Genomic DNA, 27,057 nt, shown 5'->3' with positions numbered 1-27,057 from the left:
CTCAGTCTTTCACTCAGTAGTGCCAACACACTGGGGCCTTGTAATCTGGAGCTGCTGTCTGGCTTGGGAGGTTTTGTAAGGGCAAGAAAAAGACAGTGCAATGCAATGCAAAGACGTTGTTGTGGAGCTCACACTGCAAATTGTAGAACTTTTCTGTGAGACTAACGGATGCTTCTTCCTGCTTCAGTTGGATTGCAGGAGGACAGACTTGTACAACTTTTCCATTTGTGGAGGAACCTCTGCAGTAAAAACATGTACAGCTGGTAGCTGAAGGTCCTTGAATTTGTTATAACTTACTATAATTCATCCAGCTCTGTTGGGCTGGTTGGCTCAAGCTTTCAACAGCTGTAGCTGGCAGGGAAATTTCTGCTCTGTTAAAGGGAGTTCTGGCAGTCCCAGGTATTCAAGATGAAATGGAGGTGGGGGGAAAAAAGATGGTTATGACATTCTGCTGATATCATCTGCAATTGAGGAATCACTGTGAGCTTTTTTATTATTCCTGAAATGTGTAGCTCTTTGTGGCTTGGATTTTTTTTTTCTTTTGCTTTTGACATGTTTGCTGTCTTTTGTCAGTTCCCAGCCTGCATTTATTAGCTCAGCTGAGGGTGAAAGGCAAAGGTGCTGCTGTCTTAGGGGTAGAATAGATTCACAACCAATACAAATTATTCAAAAAATGCTACTTTTGTAGATATGATTGGGGCATTATGCACTCTGACCAAGAGAAAAAACTGCAATAGTATGTTACATTTTTGCCCTGCCAGAAAAAAGACAGGGCAGAATCTCAAACTTTTGAGTATTTTTTCATCTATTTTTTCCAAATATGCACTCTAGTGGTAATTGTGATAGCAGGGGGAGCATGACTCTTCAGGCACAAATTGCGGTTGAGTGTGTTTGTACATGCAGATGTTCAGTGTTGCACAAAGCAGGGCAGTTCTAGGGAAAAAAAGCAGTTGTGTTCCTGCAAAGCCAGGATTTGAAGCAGTGCTATGTTAAGTGCTGAATGAGGCAGATCAAAATACACAGAAGGAAAAAAACCAGAGTATCCAGCTTTGTTGCCTACCATCTGGAAGGACTGCAGAGCCTGTGCTGTGTCCCAGGGTCTGTCAGTGGCATGTTGTATGACCTTAATAAAGAAACTGCATCTCAAAGTTCCCAAGGTCTTACATTTGCAAAATGAGAACAATAAGCAAGGTGCCTTGACTTCTGTGAATAAAAAGGTGCTGTATAAAAATTGTTTTAGTACTTCTAATGATAATAATAATATATATGATAATAATGGATTTATTCACACCATAATTTTAATTCAGACAGAATTATGTCTATTTTTTCTGTTAACAGTGCTAAGGTACAGAAGGTGTTAAAGATGTAAAATTGCAGTTTCTCTGAATGTATTTCATAGGCACAACCTGTAAACATCCCAGAGCTCTTTGCTTTTTCCTGGTGTGTAACATAGCCCATAGCTGTAAAGTATTTTCAGATCAATGCTTTTCAGCAGAAGTGTTTAGCACTTTCCCAGGAAATGATCAACAAATAAAACACACTGAGAAAGGAAGCTAGCATTTACTTTCTGCTTTTAAAGGTGGCTTGTATTTTGCAAAACAAGATGGAAGGGGCTAGATGTCCCATAGCATTAGCATCTAAAGAACAGTGTGTCTTACACTGCACTAGCAGTGGTGGAATATAATAGATAAGAAGAGTTACATTTCTTATTTGTACCTTTGCATCCCAATTATTGTTGCTGCAGCTGACTCTGAGGCAGAATGTGCATAAGGATGCATGGCCATGTCTTGGCATCAGGGCTTGTCTCTCAACAAGTGATCTCTTTCCTGTCACTGTCTCCTTTCCAATTTCACTGGCTGAAATAGAATAAAGTGCATTCACTTTGAAAACCTGAAGTGTATTCTTTTTAGTTTCTAGATTTAGAAAAAAAACCCATAGCTGACTTGTTTAATGAACAATCCTTGGTAACAATCCCTAATTTTAAAACCTGCCTTCTTTCAGCACTGTCAATGACCTCAAAGGGGCCAGACTTGGGCAGGTAGCTGTGATGCTCAGTGGAACTGGAAATGTGCATGTGAATTATATTTCTGGTTAGTGCTTTTCTTTTTTATTCTTTGGTACAAATGTGATGAGTACTCACCATCACTCAGCTGGTTGGAAGCAAGCAAAGCAACAAGGTTACATCACAGACAGTGTTTTTTTCAATGTGAAGGAAGTCTTGGAGTTTCCTAAACACGTGGAGGAGGAATGCTTTCTTCCTGAAACTTCAGAGTGTAAATGAAGACTTACTGTGTAAACCTTGACTCTTGTTGACTTTATTTAAGCATTTAAGAGGTACTACAGGAAAAAGTATGGCCAGAGAACAATAATGCTTTTCAGAAAGTAGTTTTTGAGATGTGACACTGTTCATTTTATGTCAGGGAGCCCTGCTAAAGCAGAGAAGAGAAAATCCCTCCATCACAAATGCATAAGAAGGGCTGAGGATGTGTTATAAAGATATATCTTCCACATCACTAAATTATTTTCCTCTTTCCTCCCCATTGGGTCTATATCAGAAACATCGCTGGAAATACATCTGGGAAATTAGCAGCATGTTTGTTTTACTTCTTTTTGAAGTGTTTTCTTGGTTTTAGGTGAGTGTTTGACTTATGTTCATTGGCCCTTGCACAAGAGACTGAAAGCTATTTCCTTTTTCCTTAATTAGAACATGTGGAATATCAGATTTCTGAGCAGTGAATTTCCTTTCAGGAGATAGGTGAGTATATGTGGTAGAAGTGGTTGTTTTTGTGAACTTGAAAAGTTGGTCCTTCTCTATTTTACAGATACTTTCTTCAGCCAAAGTTGTACTTTTCATACAGAGAATAGTGCATTTTTTTCCCTTTTTTTCTTCCCCACCTCCCCTTTTTTATTTTTGTAATTAAATAGAGAAGTGGGAAGTTAGAAATATCTGAGGGAATTTCCAGGAGGGTGGCCATAGGAATGTGGTAGCAAATGTGGAGGTAACAGCCCAACCCTGTTTGTGTGTGTAACTTAATTTTGAGTCTGCAGAGCTGGTGCTGGTGAGAAAGGGGGAAAAAAATTTAAAATGGAGAGATTGTGTGCTGTTTTTTAAGGTCATGTATTTTTATATCTGCTGGCTTGTCTGTGTGGGTGGGCAGGTATGAGTCTTGGTCTGTCTTATGCAATGTCAGAGGGAAGCTCAGGTCGGTGCGGTGGCGGGGCCAGCCCACATCCTCCACCCGCAGGGGCCAGGAGCACACATCAATCAGGCACAGCCCTCAGCTCCTGGCACCGTTGGAGCAGGTGGCAGAGCTCACAGTGACACCAGATGACTGTCACGTGTCCGTGGGGCAGCCACCAGTGCCTGGCCCATGCTCTGTGTACATCAGGTCTACCTCCTGAAATAAATTCTAGTCTGCAGCTCCAGCACTCACACCGCCACCTATAACCATCCTTGTCTCTCACAGGTGCTTTGGGGTAGAACAAATAGAAAGAAGAACAAGGAGAATGATTTTATAAAATGTTGCAGATCTCCATACAGCACCCTCTCCTAAATGCCATGCTTTTTAAGGTGTCAACCAGTTATAAACAGAGAGAGAGAGGGAAAACCGAGGCTGTGTCAAAGCAAAAGCAGAGTTGGCTAGATCAGTCATGAGAGTTTTGGTCAATTTTTGAAGCACAGAGGGATGCTTTGCTGTGGGGAAAAGTTCTTGCAAAGCTACTGCTTTCACATCCGTTTAGTGCTGGGTTTTTTTTTAAAGCACCAATATTGCCCCTTGTTTTCGTTCCTTAAAAGGTGAACTCAGAATAAATGCAGACTCACCCTACCCAGCCCTCTTTATTTTGGTGTCTCAGTGTTTTGTAGTAGTATGCCAACACCTACCTGTAAATAAATTGACTGTGTGTAGTGAAAATACTCTGTACTTTACTCTGTGTCTAGGTAAGTGTGGAAGGGTATCACTGGCTTAATTTGCCCCTGGGAATTTGCTAGAGTGTTTCTGGGTTGCATGAGCACAAATGAGAGGAGAATTCAGTGTCAGCTTCTGGTGATTTATATAGGATATAGGTGATTTATGTAGGATATCTATTAGCCCTGATTTTGCTAAGCAGATGTAGTATATTGGATCAAATTATTTTGATATATGGAGGTGGGCAGAGGAGGAGATCCAAGGACTGTGGAGATGGTCGGTGCCTCCAGTCCTGGGCATGCTCTTATGACTGTTGGCAGAATGATGTCTTTATTATTTGTAGGTGGGATCTCAAAAGTTTAATGTCTCCAGAAATTAAGTTTAAGGTGTGTTTCAACCTGCCTGTAGCAGTTTATTCTCTCAGAGCCTGGAGGACAGCATGCATGTGTACCATCCTTCCAGCTGCAGTCTAAACCTTGCTTCTGAACAAGTGTATGAAGAAACTCAGTTTAAATTAAAGGGCTTATTCAGTTATTTTATCTTTACACATAAGTAAGAGATAGCAGGATTTTAAGAAGGAGTGATGTTAATCACTGTAGCAATCCTTTCTAAGGAAAAGGCACTTTTTCATCCATTAAAATACAGTAGACTTCTTGATTAAGTGTATTCACAGATATACAAAATTACAGGGTAAGGGTCTGCTTGGGAACAAATTCCCCCTATATTGCCATGCCAACATGTGTTCATGCTGTTCCTTTTCACCAACAGATAATAACAGGCATAGATGCCTGGACCCATGAAAGGAGGCAGCTTCAGTTCTGCTGTGCTGGGTTGTTAGAAGCAGTTCTGACTTCAACAAGGTATTTCCAGCTTTGAAACACTGTTTTATTTAGTGATGAAATGTAATGACTTTTCAAGTGTTTAATTAAGAACTGCCACGAGTGCAGCTTACATAGATACTGGGACCATCTTCAGCTCTGTTACATAAGGTTGGATGGGTGTGACATCTGTGAAGGGGGATCTGAGTCTTTCTGGCTTAGGATGTGAACTCACCACCACTGAACTGTTGAGAAGAATCTCCTTGTAGGGAGAAGTCTCCTCTTCCTGCACTCCTTTATTTTTCTTTCCTGCCAGTAACCTCTGTCGAAAACAAACTCCTAGACCAGCTGCTTCAGTGTCATGTTTTTTTTTTTCACTTTTCCCTTAAAAGCTGTTCCCTACTTGTTTCACCCTCAGGAGCCACATGAGTAGTGGTTCTGCTTTAAGGTACAGGAATTGCTTTCCTTGCATAACATTGCATGGATGTTGACTAAAGGCCGATGCACATGAGAACAGCCATGTGAAGATTACAAAATAGATATGCTTGGCTTTACCAGCTCTGGTTTGCTATTTTACCATATAAATGAGCTCACTCTCTTAATCAAGTTTTCACAGGGTAAGGGTAGAACAGGCTGGTACAGATGGTGGAAGAAATCAAGGGAGACAGGGAGAGAGGGAGAAGAAAGGAAAAAAAGAAGGAAAATGTTTGTCAGGCTTGATAGTGTTAATGAAAACATAAAGAAAGAAAGGAGGAAAGCAATGTTTGGAGAGCAAAGAGTGACCTGACAAATGTGACCTCTGTTTTTCCCAAGGGCTTCTGACTTTGAAACCAAAGCTGCCTTTAATGTTCACCAGGTGCCATCAGGGTGTTTTGATTGCCTTTATGGAAGGGAATTAACCTCATAGCTTCAGCATCTGCATTTCAGTGAACTTCAGGGACAGGGTGTATTCTTGTTCAGATCATAACCCTTAAGGTTCAAAGGCCATAAGCAGCTAAGTAATTAATTCTGTTACTTCCACAGGAGGCAATGAACACAGACCTATACTTCACACTGGTTTATCACAGGAATTTTTCCAGTCCCTGTTCAAACAGCTTCTGCCTGAGCATCTCTGAACAGCCATTTGGAGCAACTGGAAAGCAGACACATCACAGAAACAAAGCTGGCAGTAAGATTATTCCTCATGCTAAAATAATACTCAGAAGGTTTGTATTCTGTCAGCTGAGATTATAGTTCAGTTTCTTGGAGGAAGCGAGATGCTATTTTGCTGAAGATATATGGCTCTCTGTCCCCTGTTGTTATATAAGCAAATTGTGGTGCTTATCATCCTCTTTCTGTCTGCTTCCTCTCTGTAGGTGATTGTGCCTCTGATATTACCTAGATATCTCAGCCTTGCTTGTGACCCGAGAGTAGATTGTAGATTTTAGCTCTTCAGGTAATTGTCTTGTCCTGCAGGTGACAGATTTATAAGAATATTGCACATTGTCAATAAAAAGAAACAACTGACTGATCAGTGGAGTTTTTACTCCTCCTCCTCCTTTCCTCTGAGAGAACCAAGAGCCAACCATTTCTGGACAGCTCCCCCTCCCCTTGAGAAGTACAGGGAATTCAAGCAGCTCATCTAATCCCATGGAGCAGAGGCTTTGTTGCAGCAGGGAGGAAGGTATTATAGGCAACATATCCTCAACAGAAGGGTTTTTCTGGGAAGAGGGCTACCCTAGGGCTACCCAAGGGCTGACTTAGGATCATTGAATTGTGGGTCACTGGAGTAGTGGGGTGACTAAGAGGTCCTGTCCAGCAATGACTCTTCAGTATCTTTGGTTGTCTCAGCCTTAGTACTGTAGCAAATACATGCTTTGGGAAGAGAATATGATGGTATCTCCAACACATCTAGTTGAAGTGCAGGACCTCATGGGTCCAGATGTACAACAGGATGACCACTGCGTCAGCTCATCAGTCACCTTCTGCACCCAATATCTGTTCATTCTACTGTCACCTCACACACCCAGTCTTTTACAGTCCATTAATTTCAAAGTATAGGACCAGAGTAACTTCAACAAGGGACAGGGAAGGGCTTTAAAAGGACCTGAAAAGTTTGGAAATTTACAAATAAATGACTGCAAATGATCATCATATTTCAAAAGTTATGGTTGTCACTGTCTGGAAAAGGGGAAACATAAAAGGGTAAAAAGGAAGACCTGAGGAACTGCAGGACAGTGAGTCTCACCCTAGTGCCTGGCAAGATCATGGGAAAGATCCTCCTGGTAACTGTGCTAAGTCATGAGGAAAATAAAGAGGTGACTGGTGGCAGCCAACATGGCTTGACTAAGGGCAAATCATGCCAGACAAATTTGGTGGTCTTTTGTGACATGGTTACCATATTGGTGGATAAGGGGAGAGCAACTGATGTAATCCACCTGGACTAGTGCGAAGCATTTCACAATACCACATAACATCCTCTAAATTGGAGAGGCACAGATTTGATGGATGGACTGATCACGTGGTGAATGAGGAAGTGGCTGGACAGTTTCACTCAAAGTGCTACAATCGATGTCCTGATGTTCAAGTGGAGGATAATGATGGGTGGTGCTCCTCAGGACTCAGTACTGGGGCCAGCACCGTTTAACATCTTTGTCAGTGACATGGACAGTGGGACTGATGCACCAACAGCAAGTTTGCCAACAACCAGAATGTCCAGTGCAGTCAACATGCTGGAGGGAAGGGATGCCATCCAGAGGGGCCTTGACCAGCTTAAGAGGTGGGCCTTTGCTAATCTCAAAGCTCAAAAAGGCCAAGTGTAAGATCCTCCACCCAGACTGGGGCAATTCCAGACACAAATACAGGCTAAATGGTTGAGGAATGGATTGAGAGCAGTCCTGAGGAAAAGGACTTGAGAGTGTTGATAGACAGGAAGCTCGGCATGAGCTGGCAGCATGTGCAGCCCACAAAGCCAACCATATTCTGGTTGCATGTACAGAAGTGTGGACACCACATTCAAGGGTTCTGCCCCTCTACTCTGGTCTCATGAGATCCCACCTGGAGTGCTGCATCCAGCCCTGGGGTCCCCAGCATAGAAATGATACAGACCTGTTCGAGCAAGAGGAGGAACACAAATATGATCAGAAGACAGGCTGAAGACAGGCTGAGAGGTTGTTCAGCCTGGAGAAGGCTCTGGGGAGACCTTAGAGCAGCCTTCCAGTACCTAAGGGGAGTCTACAATAGGGCTCAAGAGGGACTTTGTACAAGGGCCTGTAGTGGTTGGACACGAGTGAATAGCTTCAAACTGAAGGAGGGTGGCGTTAGATTAGATATTAAGGAAGAAATTTTTTTATGAAAATGATGAAGCAGTGAAACAAGTTGGCAAGAGAGCTGGTAGATGCTTCTTCTCTGTCAACAATCATGTTGAATGAGTGTTTGACAGACCCGGTCTAGTAGAAGGTGTCCTTTCCCATGGCAGGGGTGTTGGAAGGGTGTTTACAACCACAACCACAACTGTTTTATGATTCTGTGATTTGGAATGCTGGGTTCATCAAAGATAGAAGAGTGCTGCCATTCACAGAACTGTACATGATAATGTTGTTAGTAGTCACATTTCGTATTGTGGCACAAATTGCATCTTGGCCTTACCTTTGTGTAAAAGCACGGAATTTATACTGCAGTAGTGCTTCTTATTTAAAGTGAAAAATGACTGCAGAAAGCTGTATTTGAATCCAGAGGGAACATTTTATTAATTAGTAAATAATGATATGATGAAATTGAATCATACTGCCTTTTCTTTTCCAATTTTTCTTCAAGGAGTGCCTGCTATGAAAGTGTATGCACAAATAAATTGTTTCCTTATGTCTCTAAAAACGTGTTGTAAATGTTTAATTTAGTTTTAATGACAATGAGAGTTTAGAAAGGAAACACTATTCAAAGACAAGAAGTATAACAGTAAGATTTTAATTTTATGAGTTTTAAATAAAATATTAGAAACATATTCTGGAATCACAATATTAACATCCATATATAGATATATATTTTTGTCTTGTTAACATCAAACGATGTTTGGAAATTTTCTTGAAAATGTACAAAATCTAGGTGCCTGTTCTTTTGACTTCATGTTAGGATAAAAAGCATGCAATTGGTGAGGGAGATTTAGCAGTGCTACCAACATAGATGTGTGCTTTGGGGCTGATTATAATCACTAGGGAGATTGAAGTGTATTGAAAACCAGAAAATCTCAACAAGCCTTTTAAATGAATTGTTGAAGTCCTCTAAGAGGATTTCAGAATGAAGGTATCTGAATGCATTCACATGTGTGGGGAAACCTGAGCGCATATCTGCATTCCCGGGCCCTGGAGTAATTTCATGTAATACTAGCATAAACTAAGCCTGTGTTACTGTAAAGTGCATGCCAACTTGGATAGTGCTTTCCAAATCCATTCAGAGTCATTATTAGCGTGAGGACACTTCTGATGGAGAACACGGACCTTCTTCAATTGAACCGAGTGATTTTTAAGGATGCTTCAGCACTGGGGACTCAATAACTGAGCCTGGAAGAGAGTGTTTCAAAGTAGATTTGAAAGAATAAGAGCAACTGGTCCATCTTGGAAATTATACTGATTTTTTTCATGTGTTTAAATTGTTTCTCACATGGTTAAAATAATATTTTAGTGTTTATGAGGTCATCTCTAGTTTGTGTTCACGACGAAGCTGCCTCAATATTTGCAGCTGAAAGGTTGTCCTGCTGCATTCCCAAATTTAACCTTCAGCTTCACTTCCCCGTAGCATAGCTCTGGTTGAATTGTGAAATGAACAACTGATATAATTTTTACTACCTTTATTTCTTTCTGCACAAAGAATGTTTCTGTGGTAGAAGAAAAATAATACTTTGAAGTGTTTCCACCAAGGTACAGCTAGAAAAAAAAAATAGAAGTCAGAAAGTATTCTCATTATTTGCATTAAGAAAATATCAAATAACTCAAATACATGCATGGCAAAAATTTTTCTGAAATTTTGACCTGCTTCTGAACAATCACCAGTTACTGGTAAAGAATCTCTGTGTTTGTATGAGTGAACAGAGAAAAGCTTACACTCAGATGTCCTGAAGTTAGTATTTTAACTGGTTGCTCTTTTACATTTTATGCCTCTTGCACACTAGCCCACAAGTTTATGAAGATATAGGTAAGCCAATGAGTTCATGAGTTTGAGATGCTACACCTATAGATGTGTACACGATTTTTCTTGTTGTAAAGTAGATATAAATGAATGAAATCATAGAATGGTTAGGGTTGGAAAGGACCTTAAAGATCACCTAGTCCCAATCCACCTGCCATGGGCAGGGACACCTTTCACTAAACCAGGTTTCTCAGGGCCCCATCCAACCTGTCTTTGAACACTTCCATGGGCATCAACAATCTCTCTGGGCAACTTGTACCAGTGCCTCACCACCCTCACAGCAAATAATTTCTTCCTAATACCTAATTAAACCTGCCCTCTTTCAGTTTGAAATCATTGTCCCTTGTCCTGTCTCTATCTGCCTATATAAAAAGTCTCTCTCCCTTCTCTTTATAAGGTTAAGGTTTTTATGAGGTTTTTACCCATTAAGGTGTTGGAAGGCTGTAACAAGATCTCTTCTTTGGACTGAACAACTCTCAGCCTTTCCTTGTAGGAGAGGTGTTCCAGCTCTCTGATCATCTGGCAATTTCATCAGTATGAGCTGCCAGTAAGTTTTAGAGTAGACCACATTTGCACCATCAGTTATGTTGTGTCTTTGAGATAGTGTGGATTTGGCATATGGGAGAGTGTGCTGATAATTATTATTTATGTTTGCTCCATGTACCTAGTTTGTTCAAACAGTCAATTTACTGCTAGTGACAGCCTGCTCCCTGAACAGTAATTCCATCAATTTTCACACTTAAGACTGAATTTCATTCAGCCTTAAGTGTGCAAAAGAAGATACTGGGATAGATGTAATTAAACTTCTGGAGGAGTCATTCATTTTAGTAGCTGCTTCCTTTGAAAATTCCTTTAAGATTAGTAGGATGTTAAGATCCATAGAAGTGAAATGCATTTGATGACAAGAGAACAGAGGCATGGTACTGCAGTGCTTACAGCAAAGACAGCTGATGTGGGAGATGACAGAGCTCTTGGGGAGATATCTATGCCATAATTGCTGCATTCCAGGTGCAGCAGCTCAAGAAAATACATCTCTGGATCTTCTCTTTAAAAAAAAGAAAAAATGGTGTTGAAGCATGGTGTGATTTTTTAAACTTGACTATTGACCTTGGAGTTCTTAAGTGAGGGAAAATAAAAAAGGTTGGATTGTGAAGTACAGGCACACATTTGGCTACAGTGTGTAAATGTAATGGGTGTAAATGTAATAATGTGGTAGACATGAAAAAGGGGCAGAGTAGATGGTTACATCTGCTGACAATCTTTCTTTTTAATTTGGAGCCACCTGAAGGCAATAAATAGCTGGATAATAACTCGATCCCCATACGGCTTCCGGTTTTTCAGATTAATAGTGTGCAGCAGGGGAGGTGAAAAAGGAGTCTACTTTTAACTCTGGCTTCTCTTTGCTTTTTTGTGAGCCTGAGAACATTCCCTGTCTTTTTGGTGGTGGAAAATGTAACCAAAACAGGCATCAATGAGTGACATCTCTCATGGCTGGCTTTCAACACTGAGTTTTCAGTACCACCTCAGAGATGCTGCAACATGCAGGAAGGAGAAAGGAGGCCAGATCTTTACCATGCTTTGCAGTTAACTCCCTTCAGTACTCTACCTTGTTGGTTTCTAAGTATATATTGCATTGAATCTAAAATACATTTCCCAGTTATGAGTCGTTTGAGTCCAGTATTGCAAGGAGCAGGTGAATATTGTCCAATAAAATACATGTACTCCTGTGAGAGGCATATTTTGAAATAAGGAGTTTTACTTTGGTCTAGAATTTATATATAGACTCTCTACTTATAGTTTACACATTTTTGCTTTTGTAGCTTCCCATACTTTCCTTCCTGTCTGTGTTCTCATATTTCCTTTCTAAATTACAGATATGAGGGAACAACCATTTTCCTTGAAAAGAGCTTTACTTCTGGGGATAATAAATGGCCATTTTAAGAAAAGTCAGCAGTTCACAAGGGTGTTGTCGAACATGGGCTTATATGAAATGGGACTTTAGGAAAAACAAACCAAAATCAACAACCCTCAGAACGCTGCAATCTTGAGATGGATAGTACTAGGAAAGAATGCCCATCCTGCTTGTTTTTCTAGGAGGGTTTTGTGCCAGATTTTAGCTCTTGCCCTGTCTTTTTCTTATCTCAAGATAAGTTTCACAATGCACATTCACCTCCCATGTGAAGGGCATGGTGAGGAAAGGGAGATGACAGACTGAAGAAAGGAACAGCAGTGAGAGAATTTGTACTTTGGCTGTGTTTAGTATTGATGCTACACTAAATCACTGTAAACATAGGTTAGGAGTGTAGATTAGGACGTTATATCAATATTGGCAACTTTACTAGAATCTGTTGCCCTATTGAATTGCTTAATTGCTGTAATGAGAGAATGTGAAGATATGCAACTCTATAGGAAGAATTTGTGAAGGAGACAGTCAAGTCACCTCTTTTTTTGACATGTACCGAAAGGTATCCTTCTATTTGTTGGAGATGAGAATTCAGAGCTTCAGTTTTGAGGGGACACAGGCATGGACAAGTGAAAGCTGCATTGCTGTGAGAAATTGTGCTGAGGTTTTTTGACTTGGAAAAATGTGAAATACTGAGACATACTTTACTCTCCATTTCCCCCTCCTTTTGCTTGCATCTAGAATATAGAGTTTAGGTGGTTCTTTGTTGAATTTCTGTAATTTTTGTGTGGAGATTACTGTGTTTTCTAGTTGAGCAGTGCGTGATAGATACTGTTGCAGAGTAAAACTCTGGCTTCTTCTCATGGGTTTTAGGGAGAATGTGCAGCATGGGTGAACAGGTTCCAGAAATCCCTTTGGAAGCAGTTAGGAACTCCATCCTGTAGACTCTGTTTTAGGACATTGGCAACTATCTTGCTTTCCCTCAGTGGGGTTTTAGACCCTGCAGAAATGCATTGCCTGCCTACATAGGCAGTGTGCTTGTAACATACAATAGCTCAGAAACTTCTGTGATGTTGTGAGTTGCATGAATGTTGTCTATCCATAGTTATTTTTAAAAGACAAGGCCTGGTTTGTTGCTTTTGACATCTTTCTGTTCCTCTAGATGTTATTTATAGAGTCAGTTTTGCTGTTATTACTTCATCTTTTGAGAATGCTGTGTAAGGATTACATTTGATGCAGCAAATTCTTGCTGTTCTACATATTGTCCCATTAACTATTAACTATTCGCAGAACTGTAGGATGGAGCTCAGTTTGTTTCGCTGAATAAGGAAAGTAATAAAATTCTAGTCTGAAATAACAATACTGTGATGTTGTTCCATGCTTGAAAGAGATTTGGTACCTGTTTCAAACCAAGGCTCTGCTTTGGCAGTGGACAGGAAGACTGTGTCTGAGCTAAGAAGTTAAACTTGCCTGGGAGTGTCCTCTGGCACTTAGGATACGGACAGCCCATGATGAAATCATACAGCTCTTACCCTCCAAAAGAAGGTGACCACATCCAATCTTATGGGATTTATCTCTGGGCTGTGTTTTTCCCCTGTGGTGCTGGGGAGTCTGCCAAACCTGTGCCAAGAACTTGTCTAATAACTGAACAGCAGAGACAATTAAAATCTACTGTCTGGGTTTGCTTCTTGGCACTGTTTAATTTGCTGATGAAGAGGCCAAAGAGGAGTGTTTGACTGCTTATCTCTGGTTGTATTTATTGAGGATCAGCACTCCAACTGATGCATCTCATGTGTTTGGAAGCTCATTTTGTCTTATCACTGCTGAAGACTGTAATGGTTTTGCATTAAAATGACGCACATGCTACTTCCCTCCCTTCTCTTGGAGGGAAAAAAAGTAAAAATTGAAAAAGAAGCTTTACATCACTGGCTGTTATACACCATGAGGCTCTGGGATGATAGAACTGAAAGAACTTGCCTTTCCATGAGATACTTTTGCTCGTCCAGTAAGATTTCAGGGGTTCATGGTGATTTCTTTCTCAAGACATAATAAGTTCTTCTGTGCACTTTGAGTGCGTGCCTGGTGTGTGTGTGACTCTGCCTACTCACACAGAAGCAGGCATTGCCCATGCACAGAGGAGGCCTGCAGTACATGTGCATGATTTCCAGGGGTTAGCATTAAGTGACAGTGACAGATCACGTGGGTGCTGGGGCTTGGGCCCAGCAGGAGGTGGTGCAGATGCACCTTCAGCATTAACACAATCGACATCCCCCCAGGCGAAGGGTGCCTGGGCCTTTCCTTAGGAAACATATGCCAAAACTATTATCAGAGTCTACGTCATGGCCTGCAGCAAACTGGACAGGATGTTAATGAGGAGGGAATTGTGGAAGGAATCTGAATGCATCCCATATTATTGAAACAGAATGCTGAATAAACAGATTATTTCCATTACGGTGCCCTGTCAGCAATCTCAGTATTTTGATCTTTATCAGGTTTTGCTGATAAAGGTTTATTTTCCATTACTTAGTTGATACAGGTTTGGGGGTGTTTTAAATTCAATAAATAAATAAATAAATAAATAAATGGAAACATCTGGGAGGCTATAAAAGGCTGTGGAGCCAGGACAGCTCATTATTTCTCCTTGACGAAGAAATCTCTGGTGCATCCTGTGATGTCTGTGACAGTAATGAGGCACTCCACTATGTCAAACTGAGTCGTAACTCTGTCTTATCTGCTGCAATAATGAGAGTTTTTGCACTACTGAACTCAGCAGAAGTTATAGGTGAAAAGAAGATGGCGTGTGTTTTGCAACTATTTACAACAGGTGGAGGCCAAGGAATTCAAATTGATTGTTTTTTCATTCAGAGACCTTGCTTCAAAACCTAGCTTGGAACTTAAGTTGTGTTGATGATTCAAACAGTGCCTAGCACTAATTTAATTTCATCTTTGGCAATTTTCTGTAGTAGTCCTTGTTCAATATTTTATTGCTTACTTTGCTTCTATTTGTTCTTCCTTTATCTTTTTCTTCCTGTCCCTCTCCCACTCCCTGAAGGTTTGCCTGCGTAGCAAGAGTGAGATAGCTAAAATAAATACCATTGGTGATAATGGCTATCCATTTAAAGCAAATTTTTGGGTGTGTTTTAGAAAGCAAAATACCAAAGCAAAGTCAAAACAGTTTTTTTTTCCAAGATGCCAGCTGTTAAGAGTCTGCATTCCTATGGATTGATCATAAGTTCAACATTACTATTAGTTTGATGTCCCTTGAAATGTTAGGGTTTTTGTTCATAAAATAAATTAAATATGGCAATGTCATAGCAAGTTCATTTTATCATTAATTTTTAGCTGCTTTGTCTTCCCTGGACAATGGATGTATTTTTCCCTACACCTTGGCTAGTGTGCAGTAACTAACACGAGGTAAATTACAAGCTGTAACTTACAAGCTGTAGTTGTAATATGAGTTAGCAGGGTGACGTGGCTGTTGGCCTCTTGGCAAAGTATTCCCATACTCCCTTGTCTTTGTGACAGTTTTACCAAATGTCAGCTCATGTGTGCTAAGAATAGGTCTTGCTGCTCTCTGCCTCAACAGAAGTGACCTCAGCCCTGACCTGGATCTTCCCTGTCTCAAGTAGAGATAGTTCATGTGCCAGAGCCATTCCAGCCACAGTTCCTTAGCCCCCTGAGGTGGAAATCTGTGCCCTGGTCTGCTAGAAATTAGAGCTTTGGTGATGCAAACCTATTGAACAGCCTTTGACTGGCAGTCACTGTCACTCATTGTCAACCTGAGCTTGTTTTGAGGAACCATCTATTGAAAACTTTTTTTTTTTTTTGCTCTTAAATTTTCCTTTGTAAGGAAGATATGTGTTAATATCAGATACTTAAGAAAAGGAGAAATTGGATCTGATTTATTTGTTTTTGTGCCACACCGTCATTCCAGGTGACCTAGTTTAAGATTGTGATGAGATCTGAAGAGCAGAGTATTGAAAATGTTGTTTGTGAGAGCCTCTGCGCCAGAACAGTATGGGGTAAAATCAACTTAATGAGATGCTGGATCATCCATAGAATGCACGTCTCTGTAAATACTCAGTGGATTTATTTTCCTAGAGGAACACAATGAACCTCTCACAGGAATGTACTTTTCTAAGGCTTGAAAAAAATAAGTAGATGATTTAGTTTTTTTAATGGTTAAGCAGAAGCAATTTTCTGCAGTACCCCACAGTTGCAGATGTCATGGCAGTTGTCATTGTCAGCCTGCTCTAGATTCACATCTAATGATGGAACATTGGACAAACTTCAGTAAATTTCTCCAGAAATAAAATAACTTTTTTAAAGTTGTTTGAAAAACAGTTATGGAGATATTGTTTTATTATTGTAAATCAAGATCGAAAACCTGAGAGTCCAAAATATTACTGTAGCTTCCACCTGAAAATCAAGCCCTGTCAGGTGGTATCACATCCAGTCCTTTTCCAGCTTTATCTAACCCAAGAGAAAATTCATTGAAATGCTTGCTAACCTTTACTGAGCAAAAGGAGTAACTTAATAAACATGATTTTCCCCTGGGGAGTTTTACTGCCTGGCCTGGGTTTAGGTTTCTCTCTTGACATTTTTCTACCCATGTTCTGATTCTTCCAAAGAACATATTAAAGAGACCAGTTGCCTTGATGTTCACCTGGAAGAAACACAATATTTGTTGATTAGAGCCTTAGCCAAACAATTACACTACATATAAGCCAGTAAGAAGGGCAGACTTTTACTGTTCTCAGTTTGCAAGGGGAATGTCATAAACTGTATGAGTTTTCATTGTCTCTTCTTTATAGGGAAAAGGTGAAGTATGGGCAATGGTGAGGAAACAGAACATTTTTTGTTTTTCCTTAATGTATCCTGCTAGTAAATTTGTACTGACTGCAGGTTGTGTTATAAAAGGAATGAATAAAAGATGAATAAGGGCTATTTACAGACGGGAAGTTGCCTTGCTTTTTGTTTCCCCATTCTGATTCTGGTTGATGACATCCTCTAAGTTAATTAGTTAATTTCCATGAGTAAAACTCATAATAATCAGTTACTGTTTTTCAGACTATTAAAAAATTTAAAATGTTTCCCAGTTTTCTGTCCTTGCTTAGAGTGGACTCCACATCTATCAAATGGAATACATGCATGACTCTATTGATTTTTTTTCTCTCAGTCTTCATCCATTAACCACCATAAATTCCATATTGAAATAATAAATGTGTCTTCCCACTAGGAGAATGGCATTGCTTTCATTTTCACTTCCAGACCTGAGGAATTATTTGTGCTTGTTTGTTTGCTGTGTTAGCATTTCTTTGCAACTCATGTGTCACAAAAAAACCTCCCTTGACAGAAGACCTCCTCTTTTTAATTGTCCCACTCCTGCCTGAGTCACTGTGAGTGCCTCAGTCCAAGGGTATACACCAGAAATAGAGCTGATAGCCTATTTAATGGACTTGCAGGCTGAAGCAAATAACACAACTCCATCAATAGGAGGTGAAAATTCAGACACAATTTTATAGATGGATTGGTCTGGCTACTGCTAACATTTTTCCTGTTTTTAAGACCCGGGTTTTGAGACACATACCGATACATATGCAAATTCATGGATATGTGTCTTTAATAAAACAGAAATGTTTTTGGCTGGTTAGATACCTAATTCTCTACAGACAACAATGGTGATGAACATGATGCCATCACTTATCAAATCATTTTAGTTCAGTTTTACATTATACACTGACATATCTCTGCTTTGCCCTCTGATGTGCACACTCCATTATGTTGCACATTATTTCTTAACAGTCATGCAAACCCATGGTACCCATCCTTTTACCACTGTTGGATGGGAAATTTATAGAGCATGGGTTATTGTTATCCAAATAACCTCATTGTTGTGATTTTAGTAAATAAAAGTGAAATGTGGTTAATATGGGAGGTTTTGGTATTTTAAAATTATTTTTGGCTTTCCAAGAGCATAGTTCAGTTTTCTGGGCCAAAGGATTTACTTAATTCTTAATGCTTCATATTTCATTTTTAGTGTCATCTAATTTGGAAAGAGTTCTTTTGGTTTTCTTGATTTAATATGCTTTAACTTCATATACAGAATTTTTTCTCCTATTGTTCTTTCTTGGTAGGGTTACTTTATAGGTAACTGGGAGCATTTTAGCTTAAATTAACATGACATGGGGTGATGCCTTATTACTTCAACTTTGATGTAAGAAAGATTGGAGATTCTAGCTGATCATTTGCGTAAACAGTACTTAACTTTCTCTCCCATATCTTTTTCTAGTCAATCACTTGGAGGTGGACGCGGAATAAAACCTCAGCTATCAAGTTCTGAAAAATGTATTTTAGAATTCTGGATTGCATCCCCTGGTATACATCTTCTTCCCTTGATTAAGATTCATTTCCTGTCATGCTACATTTTGATCAGTTTAAGGTGCATCAAAGTGTAGATATACAATAATAAAAGACTTTTAACATATGCTTTAGCTAAGACATGTTAACAGCTCATTTCTAAATCTTTGTCTAGATAAAGCCTGTGGCACCATTCCACATTGACTTGTGTATAAATAAGGGAAGACCTTTAACTCCATCCTTGGATGCTCTGCCAGGCATCTGTCATATTTTGTGATTCATAGTCTAATGAATAATTTTGTGCCCTATGTGTTAACCAGAAGAACTGAGTCTTTTCTTTTAGAGCCATATGAGAAAGTGGAAAGTCACAAAATGGAGACTTTTGCAGGTGAATTACTGCTGGTAGTAAAAGAAGGTTTAAATCAAAATATGAATTTTCTTGCTTGCCAAAGATACAATTTTTTTTCTGGTAAATTGTTCTGTGCATAATATGTCTCAGTTCCTGTATTGTTCACCGTGCACACTCTGTTTTCATTAATTATACATACCCAGTGTGCACATGATTTTTTACTGTGGGACTCACAGTAAAGATTTTGTGTTTCCAAAATTAACATGGCAAGGGTGTATTCTTCAGTATTTTGGGGGAATTTTATCAGTATAAAAAAATCCTACTGTAGCCTCAAATTCATTTTTTGGAGAGGGAATTTCTGTCCCACTCCCTGTTCATCGGCATGATGTTTAAGGGCCTCTGTAATTACCTGAAGACACAAAACCTACTGGAAGAGAACATGAAGCAGGAGATGATACTGCCCATAACCAAAGTCTGGTTATGCTTCTGAGACATAGGTCTTGGCAGTAAAGTAGCTTAAGCCTTGAGGAAAATTTCATACCTGTTGATGATTTATAGTATTTGATACATTGAAAAGAAGGAATTCTGCCTTGTACAGTGCAATTCACGCCAAAAACCCTTTACAAATCAAAATATAATGTATGTCAAGATTTGAGAATATAGGATATTTTGATCAAAACCAATGCAAATGCATTGTTATGTAATAGTAGTGGTAATGGACAAAATAAGCACAAGAACAGCTAAAGTATGTTTGTGTTTTTTTTTTTTTTTTCCTGCAAAGAGCAATATTTGAACACAGTTGCTGCTCATAGAGCATTATTGACATGACTTTTATTAACAGTGATAATCACTTCCTGCTCTGGTTCTAAAAGACCATGTTTTAAAAGCCATCTCCCCTTCCAGATTCCTGAAGTAGGAAGGGATTCATGAATAGGATGTGACACTAGAAATATTCTCATTTATAGGCCTGAAGAAGATCTCTTTTACACTCAGATAACCTATTACACTGGGTAAGAGGTTTTGATTGCTTAAATTGCTTTTGGCTTTTCCATCATGCTGTGAGTTAGTTAACTTTATGAGAGAAAAGAAATGAGATGCAATGGTGACAAGCAGCAAGTTAAATACTTATTTGGTCAGGTATAATTGGAGAATATTACAGAAATTGTGAAAGGGAAGCATATAGGGATTTTCCATTGAAAAACATACTTAAAGTCTTTTAGGAACAAACTGAAAGGATGTGTGAGTCAATGATAAACAGTATGGTTTCCCACATGTCCAAGATACTGTCCTGTTCCTTGAGGAGATCCAGTTATTTGACCTGAGCCCAAGTACCTAATAACAATATACTTTTAAATGACTCATCGTTGCTTTGAGACAACACAGGATATACATGTCACAGCAAGAAAAAATAAGGCAGTAAACGTATATAACTTTTTTAAAGCTTCAGATAAGTTTTGAATCAAATACTCCATTCTGTCACATTCTGTTCTCTGTTACCAGGCTCAGCTTATGTCTTTTATTTATTGACAGGATTAATGAATAAATTTCTACTTGTTTTTACACACATTTCAAAATAATTGTGGTTATTATGAATCTTTAAGTAAAATTCTGAGAAAACATTTTGAATGTGCTTAAGAAAAGACACAAAATAGGGTTTATGACTCCTTTTTCATGCATCTGAACATATCTTGATATTATTTAGTCTTTTGTTATTGAGGCTTACCCTAAAACCTTTGAACAGTGCAACCCATGGAAATCCAACAATGCTGGAATTAAGGCTGGACCAACATGTCTTACTGTGAAAAGAAAGAAAAAGGTACATCAGCATTCTGATAAAGTAGGAGGTGAAAAGAGGTAGTTGGAGGACCCCTTGCCTTCCTCAGTTTTCCGGCTTTCCAGCCTGTGATGCATGCTACAAGTTACAGCTGGAGCTGCTTGTGAGCAGGACTCACATAACATAAACAAAAAGAGCAAGAAGGAAGAACTAGGAACTACTGACCAGTCAGCCTTACCTAAATCCCTGGAAAGGTGATGAAGTGCCTCACTCTGGAGGACACATGGAGGACAAGAAGGCAATCAGCATGGATATACTCAAAGTGAATTATGTTTGACCAACCTAATTGCCTTCTATGATGAAAGAGCTTCCTGGACGGATGAAGGGAGAACAGTGGATATTTTTTACCTTACCTTCAGCAAGGCTTTTCAGACTGCCTCTCACAATATGCTCATAGAAGAACTTTGAAAGCGAGGACTGGATGAGGGGCAGTGGGTTGGCTGAGCTGCCAAAGGATCATGATCAGTGACAGGGTGTAGTTACAGGCCTGTCACTGGTGGTATCCCCCAGGGTTCCCTACTGGGCCCAGAATGGTTTAACTTATCCATCAGTGTCTTGGATGAAGGGGCAGGTGCCTCCTCAACAAGTTACTGATGACCCAGAGCTGTGAGGAGTGTCTGGCACCTCTGAGAGCTGTGTAGCCCTTCAGAGGGACCTTGACAGCTTGGAGGGATGGGCAGAAAGGAACCTTCTGAAATTCAACAAAGGCAAGTGCAGGGTCCTGCCCCAAGTACCAGCACAGGCTGGGGGTGACCTGCTGGAAAGCAGCTCTGTAGAGAAGGACCTGAGGGTCCTGGTGCACAACAATCTGTCCATGAGCCAGCAGTGGCCAAAGAAGGCCAAAGGGATCCTGGGGTGCATCAGGAAAAGCATTGCCAGCAGGTCAAGGGAGGTGATCCTGCCCCTCTGCTCAGCCCTGGTGAGGCACATCTGGAGTGCTGTGTCCAGTTCTGGGCTCCTCAGGACAAGAAAGACATGGAGCTGTTGGATGGAGGGCAGTGGAGGCTCCAGTGGAGGGCAACAGAGATGATCAAGGGACTGGAGTGTCCTCTTATGAGGAAAGGCTGAGGGAGCTGGGCCTGTTCAGCCTCAGGAAGAGGTGACTGAGAGGGCACCTCATCAGTGCCTATCAGTATCTGAAGGGAGGGTGCCAAGAAGATGATCCAGGCTCTTCACAGCGTCAATCAACAGGACAAGAACAAATGGCCAGAAACTGATGCACAGGAAGTTCCACCTAAATATGAAGGAGAACTTCCTTACTGTGCAGATGACCAAACACTGGAACAGATTGCCCAGAGAGGCTGTGGAGTCTCCCTCATGTGAAATATTCAAGAACCATCTGAACAGAATCCTGTGCTATGTGCTCTAGGATTTCCCTGCTTGAGTCAGGAGGTGACCAACTGTGGTGCCTTCCAATCTGACCCATCCTGTGATTCTTTGAGATAAAAAAAATTATAAATATAGTAACTTTAGAGTGGAAAAAAAACTTAACTTTAATCTTAAACTGAACACAGCACAATTACTGGGCATCTAGGAACTGTACATTAAATACCTAACCAATGTATTTCTCCTCAACTTTCAGTTAAAGCTAAAGACTACCTCACTCTCAACTTTTTTTACACTGGAGATTTATGAACTGAAATGGGGAGAAACAGCTGTAGAGTAACTGAAAACCTCACTGTGATGTAAAGCAAAGAAAATCTCACTTCTTGATAACAGGCACACCACATCTGTAGAGTTTTATTATGTTTTGGGAAACATTTTTGTGCCCGTAAGTTCCTTTGCTTTGTGTTTTTTACTCCAATATGGCTTTGTGAGCTGGTGAAAGATATTACTGCCTCATTAGGTGCACAGTTAATTTGTCACAACAGCATGGTATCTGTAATCTTTTGAAATTCTAATGCTGGTAATCCAGACCCCTATTAACGATGCTATGCACTATTATTTATTAATGCCATAAACTTTATCTTATAGAGGGAAAGTTTCATGTTTTATTTTTTTTTTCCCTCCCCACTTTGAATTGGATGTTGCTGTCCTTAGAAGTCAGGACCCTGTGACCCAGAGGGAAGACCTCAGGATTAGTGTTCTGGCACAGATTTCTCTGTTGTATCATGCCTCTGAAGGTCCCCAGCATGGGGTTTGCAGAACTTAGTCTCCCTTCCACTCTTTGCCCTACTTATTATAATAAGCCTCCCTTATATCTTCATTAATGCCTTCCAGTGAATTTCCTCAGTGCTCTGCAAGATTACTTTAAATAGCAGTGGCATGTGCACATTACTGGCAGTCCACTAGGCCAAATAACACATAGTTTAAAATTGAGGGCATTGTGCTCTTTCTTGCATGGTATTTTCCTGTAGGCTTTTTTCCAGCCGCAACTAAACTATTTGCTGCTTCTAAAAACAATTTACAACTGTTCATACTAGCAAATTTTACAAAAATGTGAGAGATGAGTGCTTACAAGATTAATTTCTTGGTCACACTAATTAATTGTTTACAGACACTCAGTTCTGGAATCTTATTGGACATCTAGCAGGCCAGAGATTAAATGTTCAAAAGCAAATGCATTGTGTTGGATGATGGATATCAAAATCAAAGTTGAAGGAACTGAGTTGCTTTAGGAATGGGACTTCAGGTCCTTTTGACAGTTTCACCTTTGATGTTTCAAGGTGGCTGAAAACTTGTGTATAGTTTAGTGTCGCCGAGACTTGGTTTTAGGTACAGCTATTTAACCTTTGGCAATCACAGAGGACTTTATAGTTCTTGGCTTCATGAAGGATGATGATCTGCTGGGGAATGACTGTTTTATCAGTGCAAATGCAAAAGTGGCTGTAGCTCTGTTTGTCTGCCCAGTCTCCTTTAAAGCTTCAGTGCTGTGGGTGATACATTATCAGGCCCCTCCAGTTTCCTGTTTATATAGGGTCTGGCTTTGATGCGAGTACAACAGATTAAGAAGCAGAAGCAGAGTTCCTGTTTTAGTACTTTCTCATCAAGATGTATATAAGTCCAGTGACACTGTGCTGACAATTATTAAAAACATCAGACTGGTGAGCACATACTTTTACATCAGCACCAAAGATTTAAAGGCATACAACATCAGCAGCAGCCCCACTAGTTCATCTTTCATCAAAGCTACAGATTAGGAAGAAATTTTTGCATTTTGTTTTACATGTGTTTTAAGCTAAGGGAAATCATTCTGAAAAGGCTGACTTGTCTATACAAGAGAATTAAAAGAAGTAATTCCTGCATTAAATTAGGTCCACAGTTTTTGCCTGGAGTCCATTTACCAACCAAAAGGATCTGGAGACTTCTTTGTCTTTTCTAGAAATTTCTCAGTTGCATTTTGCGTTACAAAGTCATATGATTTCCTTGTAGTTTCAATGTCTTTAGCAAAGTTTCTTGACATAATCTCTTTCTTCACTTTTTTTTTCTTTGGATACATTATGGTTCTCCTCTCTATAGAGCTCCTCCTCCTTGGGACTGGGATAGAGTAACCTGTTGCCCTGACTCTTGCCACTCTTGTTAACCATTTTTTTTGGTAGCCCAAAATTTTTTTTTCATGGTGGTATTTGGTTATTCTTTGCATATTGTTCTGTCAGCAGAGTGGTCCACCAGCAGATTGGTCTGCAAACCACATATGCTTCTTATTCAAAGACAGACAATAGAAAAACACTTATGGTGAAATAACAGCAACAATAATAATCATCATCATTATATAATTATTTGTGTTTGTAAGTAAACCTAATTTAAGTGGTAAATGTTAAGCCTTTAGTCACAAAGATGTGTGGTTATTCAGAGTTAAGCTTGTGAAAATTCTGCAAGAAAATGAACTCTAAAGAAAGTCCCAGCTTCTTGGAAACTCACGCAGGCAGACCAGGACAACTTTTTCGCTTGGTCTGCGGCTTCTCTTGGGAAAAGCTTTGTGATGACCCTGCTCCACATTAACTTTTCCTGAGTTGAGTTTCCAAGTTGAGTATAAGTACCAAAGTGTGTATTGTAACACAACTTTTCTGCAGTATCTATCCCAGGTAACTCTGGACAATGAACTCAGTTCTTTCCCCCAGCAACAGTGGCTGTAAGACTTGGGTGCTTAGGGCACTCTTTTCAAGCTACAGCTTGTGTTAGGAAGTTTGGTAGTCTTCTGGTTTAATTGGTATGTGAACTTAACAGAGCACTTTCCCTTTATGAGTTGGTGATGTTTACAAACTCCTATTATAGTCTAACTTCCTTGTTTGGGAGTTTCATGGAGAAATATTACATGTATCTATGCATATGAATTCCATAACACACAGTATAATCTAGTGACAGTACCTATGATAACTACAGCATGTTACCAATAAGAGAAAGCTTATACTTTCAGCTCTTCTAATAATTATTTTGCTGTCTATTTACATTTTAGAACTGGCTATATTTAATTTATGCTTTGGTATTTATGCTATTAATGACTATGTGTTTCTTTCTGCTACTTATGGTTCTGTTACATTTACTTAAAGAACCAGAATGTTTAGAAAATAGAAAGAGCACAGTCTGGTATAAAGTACTCCCTTCAGAAAAGGTTTAGTTGTCAAATGTTAAAACTAAATAAAAACTAATTGTGTTTAAGAATTAAACCAGGACTTGCACTTACTAAGGTACCTATATGCACATTGGAACTGCTGAACCCAGAGGTGGACTGGCTTATTCTTATATTGATTTTGAAGTTATTAACTCTTGAAAAAAAAACAAAATAGAAAAAAAACCTCCACTAACAAAATTTAAAATGAAAAGAGTTTATTAAGCTGAGTTTTCTATCTTTACTGAGGCACCATGTCACTTCTTTAGTGGAATCTTCCTTGTCCCCCCCCATCCTCAGTGAAATCAGTGGAATTTAGCTTTTTTATAAAGGGCTCATCTTTTTTATTTTTTTTTTTTTAAATCATGCTTACTGCATGTGTTTGTGGAACAATAGACCTTGGGTAGGGATTTTTAGGTGTGCGACAGGAAAGCAGATCTCATCATTGTAAATTGAGGTGATATATCTATTTTATAACATCTCTACCATTAAAAAAGGTGTAAGGAATCTCTGTGCATACATCATATTGTGGTGTTTATGTGTTATCAATCAACAGATCTGAGAAAACAGTATATTGGCCAGCATAATCCCTAAATTCATTATTTAAGAATCCTGAAATATCAGGATTTTAATTTTACTTGGCATGTCAAATTTCTGACCTGACATGTCAGAAACTTGCAATGTGACTGAAGAACCAAATTCTTCTCCAGACAAACCCTTTTACCTTCCGTGCATACACAAGTATATTCATGGGGATAAATGCCTTAGAGGGGCTTTAAACTGTATAAAGGAGCCTAATAGGATTTAAAAGCTGTAAAGTTGGTTAGCAGAGTTTATAGCCTACTTGGATGGCTATGATCTGTATTTATTTTTCAGGCCAAGGTCAATGGTAATAAATGGTGTTGTAAAAACTGCCTGTGAAAAACTGAAAAGCGTACCACTGACTGAGACAAGGCACTTTCAACAAATATTTGTGTTCACAAAGTAAACTTTTAGAGCTGGGGCAGAAGAGTGGAAAATAACCTTTGCCAGATCTAGATTATAGCTCTTGAGTTTGGGTTGAAATTTTATTTTTTCAAAATTTCTTTCTCATAATGTCACTCGAGATTTTTTTCCTCTTGTCTAGGAACTATAATTGGAGATGAAAAGAGGGTATTTGCTTTCCTGAATTGTTTGAGCTAATGCCTCTGGGTGCAAAATGTCTTCCTTTTCTGAACTGGAATGTATAAAAATTTCTACTTGGTGCCACCTACTGCCATAGTCACGAGGCCACTTAACACACAGCTTGTCACCAACTGCTTCCAAAAGGAATGGAAATGTCACAAGCCAATTATTGCAATACATAAATGACATAATGCTTGAAGACCATACCTGCATTCCAGGAGTGAAATGAGATGGGGGCTTCCCTTTTGAAACTGTGTGGTTACCTTGCTTAATTACTTGTTGTCTGTCTTGCACAAGAGGAGCCACAGGGCACGGCTGGTCCTTGTGTGATGCCTGTGGGCAGCCACTGGTGGCAGGCATTGCCAGCACATTGCAGCCAGTGTTAAGAAATCCTGGTACCACCACTTGGGACTGGGTAAACTGAGCCTTCAGCTGTGCATCTGAGCACTGCAGCCACCTAACCCTGCCCCTCAGGCCCTCTTCATCCTCTTGATACAAGTGCATGTTGAATTTCAGTCAGACAAGAAATGTAGACCTGTGAAGCTGGGCCCGTGCCAAGGCTTGTTTGGCATGCTCAGGGTCAGGCTGTTGCAGGGGTGCTCTTGGCCAGCAGGGAGTATCTGGAATTATAAGTAAATACAGTCAGCATTCATGTAATGCTTACACCAGGTTTGATTTACTCCAATATTTATTTCCACCAGGGCAGTGTTTTATTCTGGTTTAAATCCGACCCAGTCTCCAGTATGAGAGTCTCCAATATTACTTCTCTCCCCAATATCTGTGAGAGACCTCGTGAGGAGAAGGTGGTGGTTCCCAGGTTATCATAGCCCTTGCAAGACACAGTCAATGTACAGTGCCTTTTCCCTAACCAGAGACAAACTTCTGCTCCTAACTCATGGCCACTTACCACATTTGCTGTTCTCCCTCTTTTCATGCAGAATGTAAATATCATGGCAGTGGGCATGCAATAAAATGTAGAGAGCTTTTAATAGTTCACATGGCACTGTATACA

At 39.7% G+C, this 27,057-nt stretch overlaps 1 protein-coding gene across 9 annotated transcripts in view; it reads left to right on the top strand.

Moving 5' to 3' along the window:
- LOC134420058 (uncharacterized) overlaps positions 1–27,057 on the top strand; it is a 261,128-nt gene that overhangs the window by 204,793 nt on the left and 29,278 nt on the right. For 5 of the 9 annotated variants that reach the window (XR_010028241.1, XR_010028233.1, XR_010028240.1 and 2 more), the window contains 2 exons: positions 2,705–2,755; positions 5,750–5,894. The exons of 1 other annotated variant lie outside the window; for it this stretch is intronic. Coding sequence is in view for 1 of the 8 variants with exons in the window: in XM_063159756.1 (XP_063015826.1) it covers positions 5,750–5,894 (145 nt within the window). In the remaining 7 variants the exon portion in view is untranslated. Of the gene's footprint in view, positions 1–2,704; positions 2,756–4,676; positions 4,754–5,749; positions 5,932–27,057 lie in introns of those variants that run through there. 3 more of the 9 variants (XR_010028236.1, XR_010028239.1, XM_063159756.1) reach the window with 3 other exon arrangements.

Source organism: Melospiza melodia, chromosome 1 (assembly GCF_035770615.1).
Source record: "Melospiza melodia melodia isolate bMelMel2 chromosome 1, bMelMel2.pri, whole genome shotgun sequence".
NCBI lineage: Eukaryota > Metazoa > Chordata > Aves > Passeriformes > Passerellidae > Melospiza > Melospiza melodia.
The sequence above is the reverse complement of the archived record's forward strand: the minus strand, read 5'-3'. Positions and strand labels throughout refer to the sequence as shown.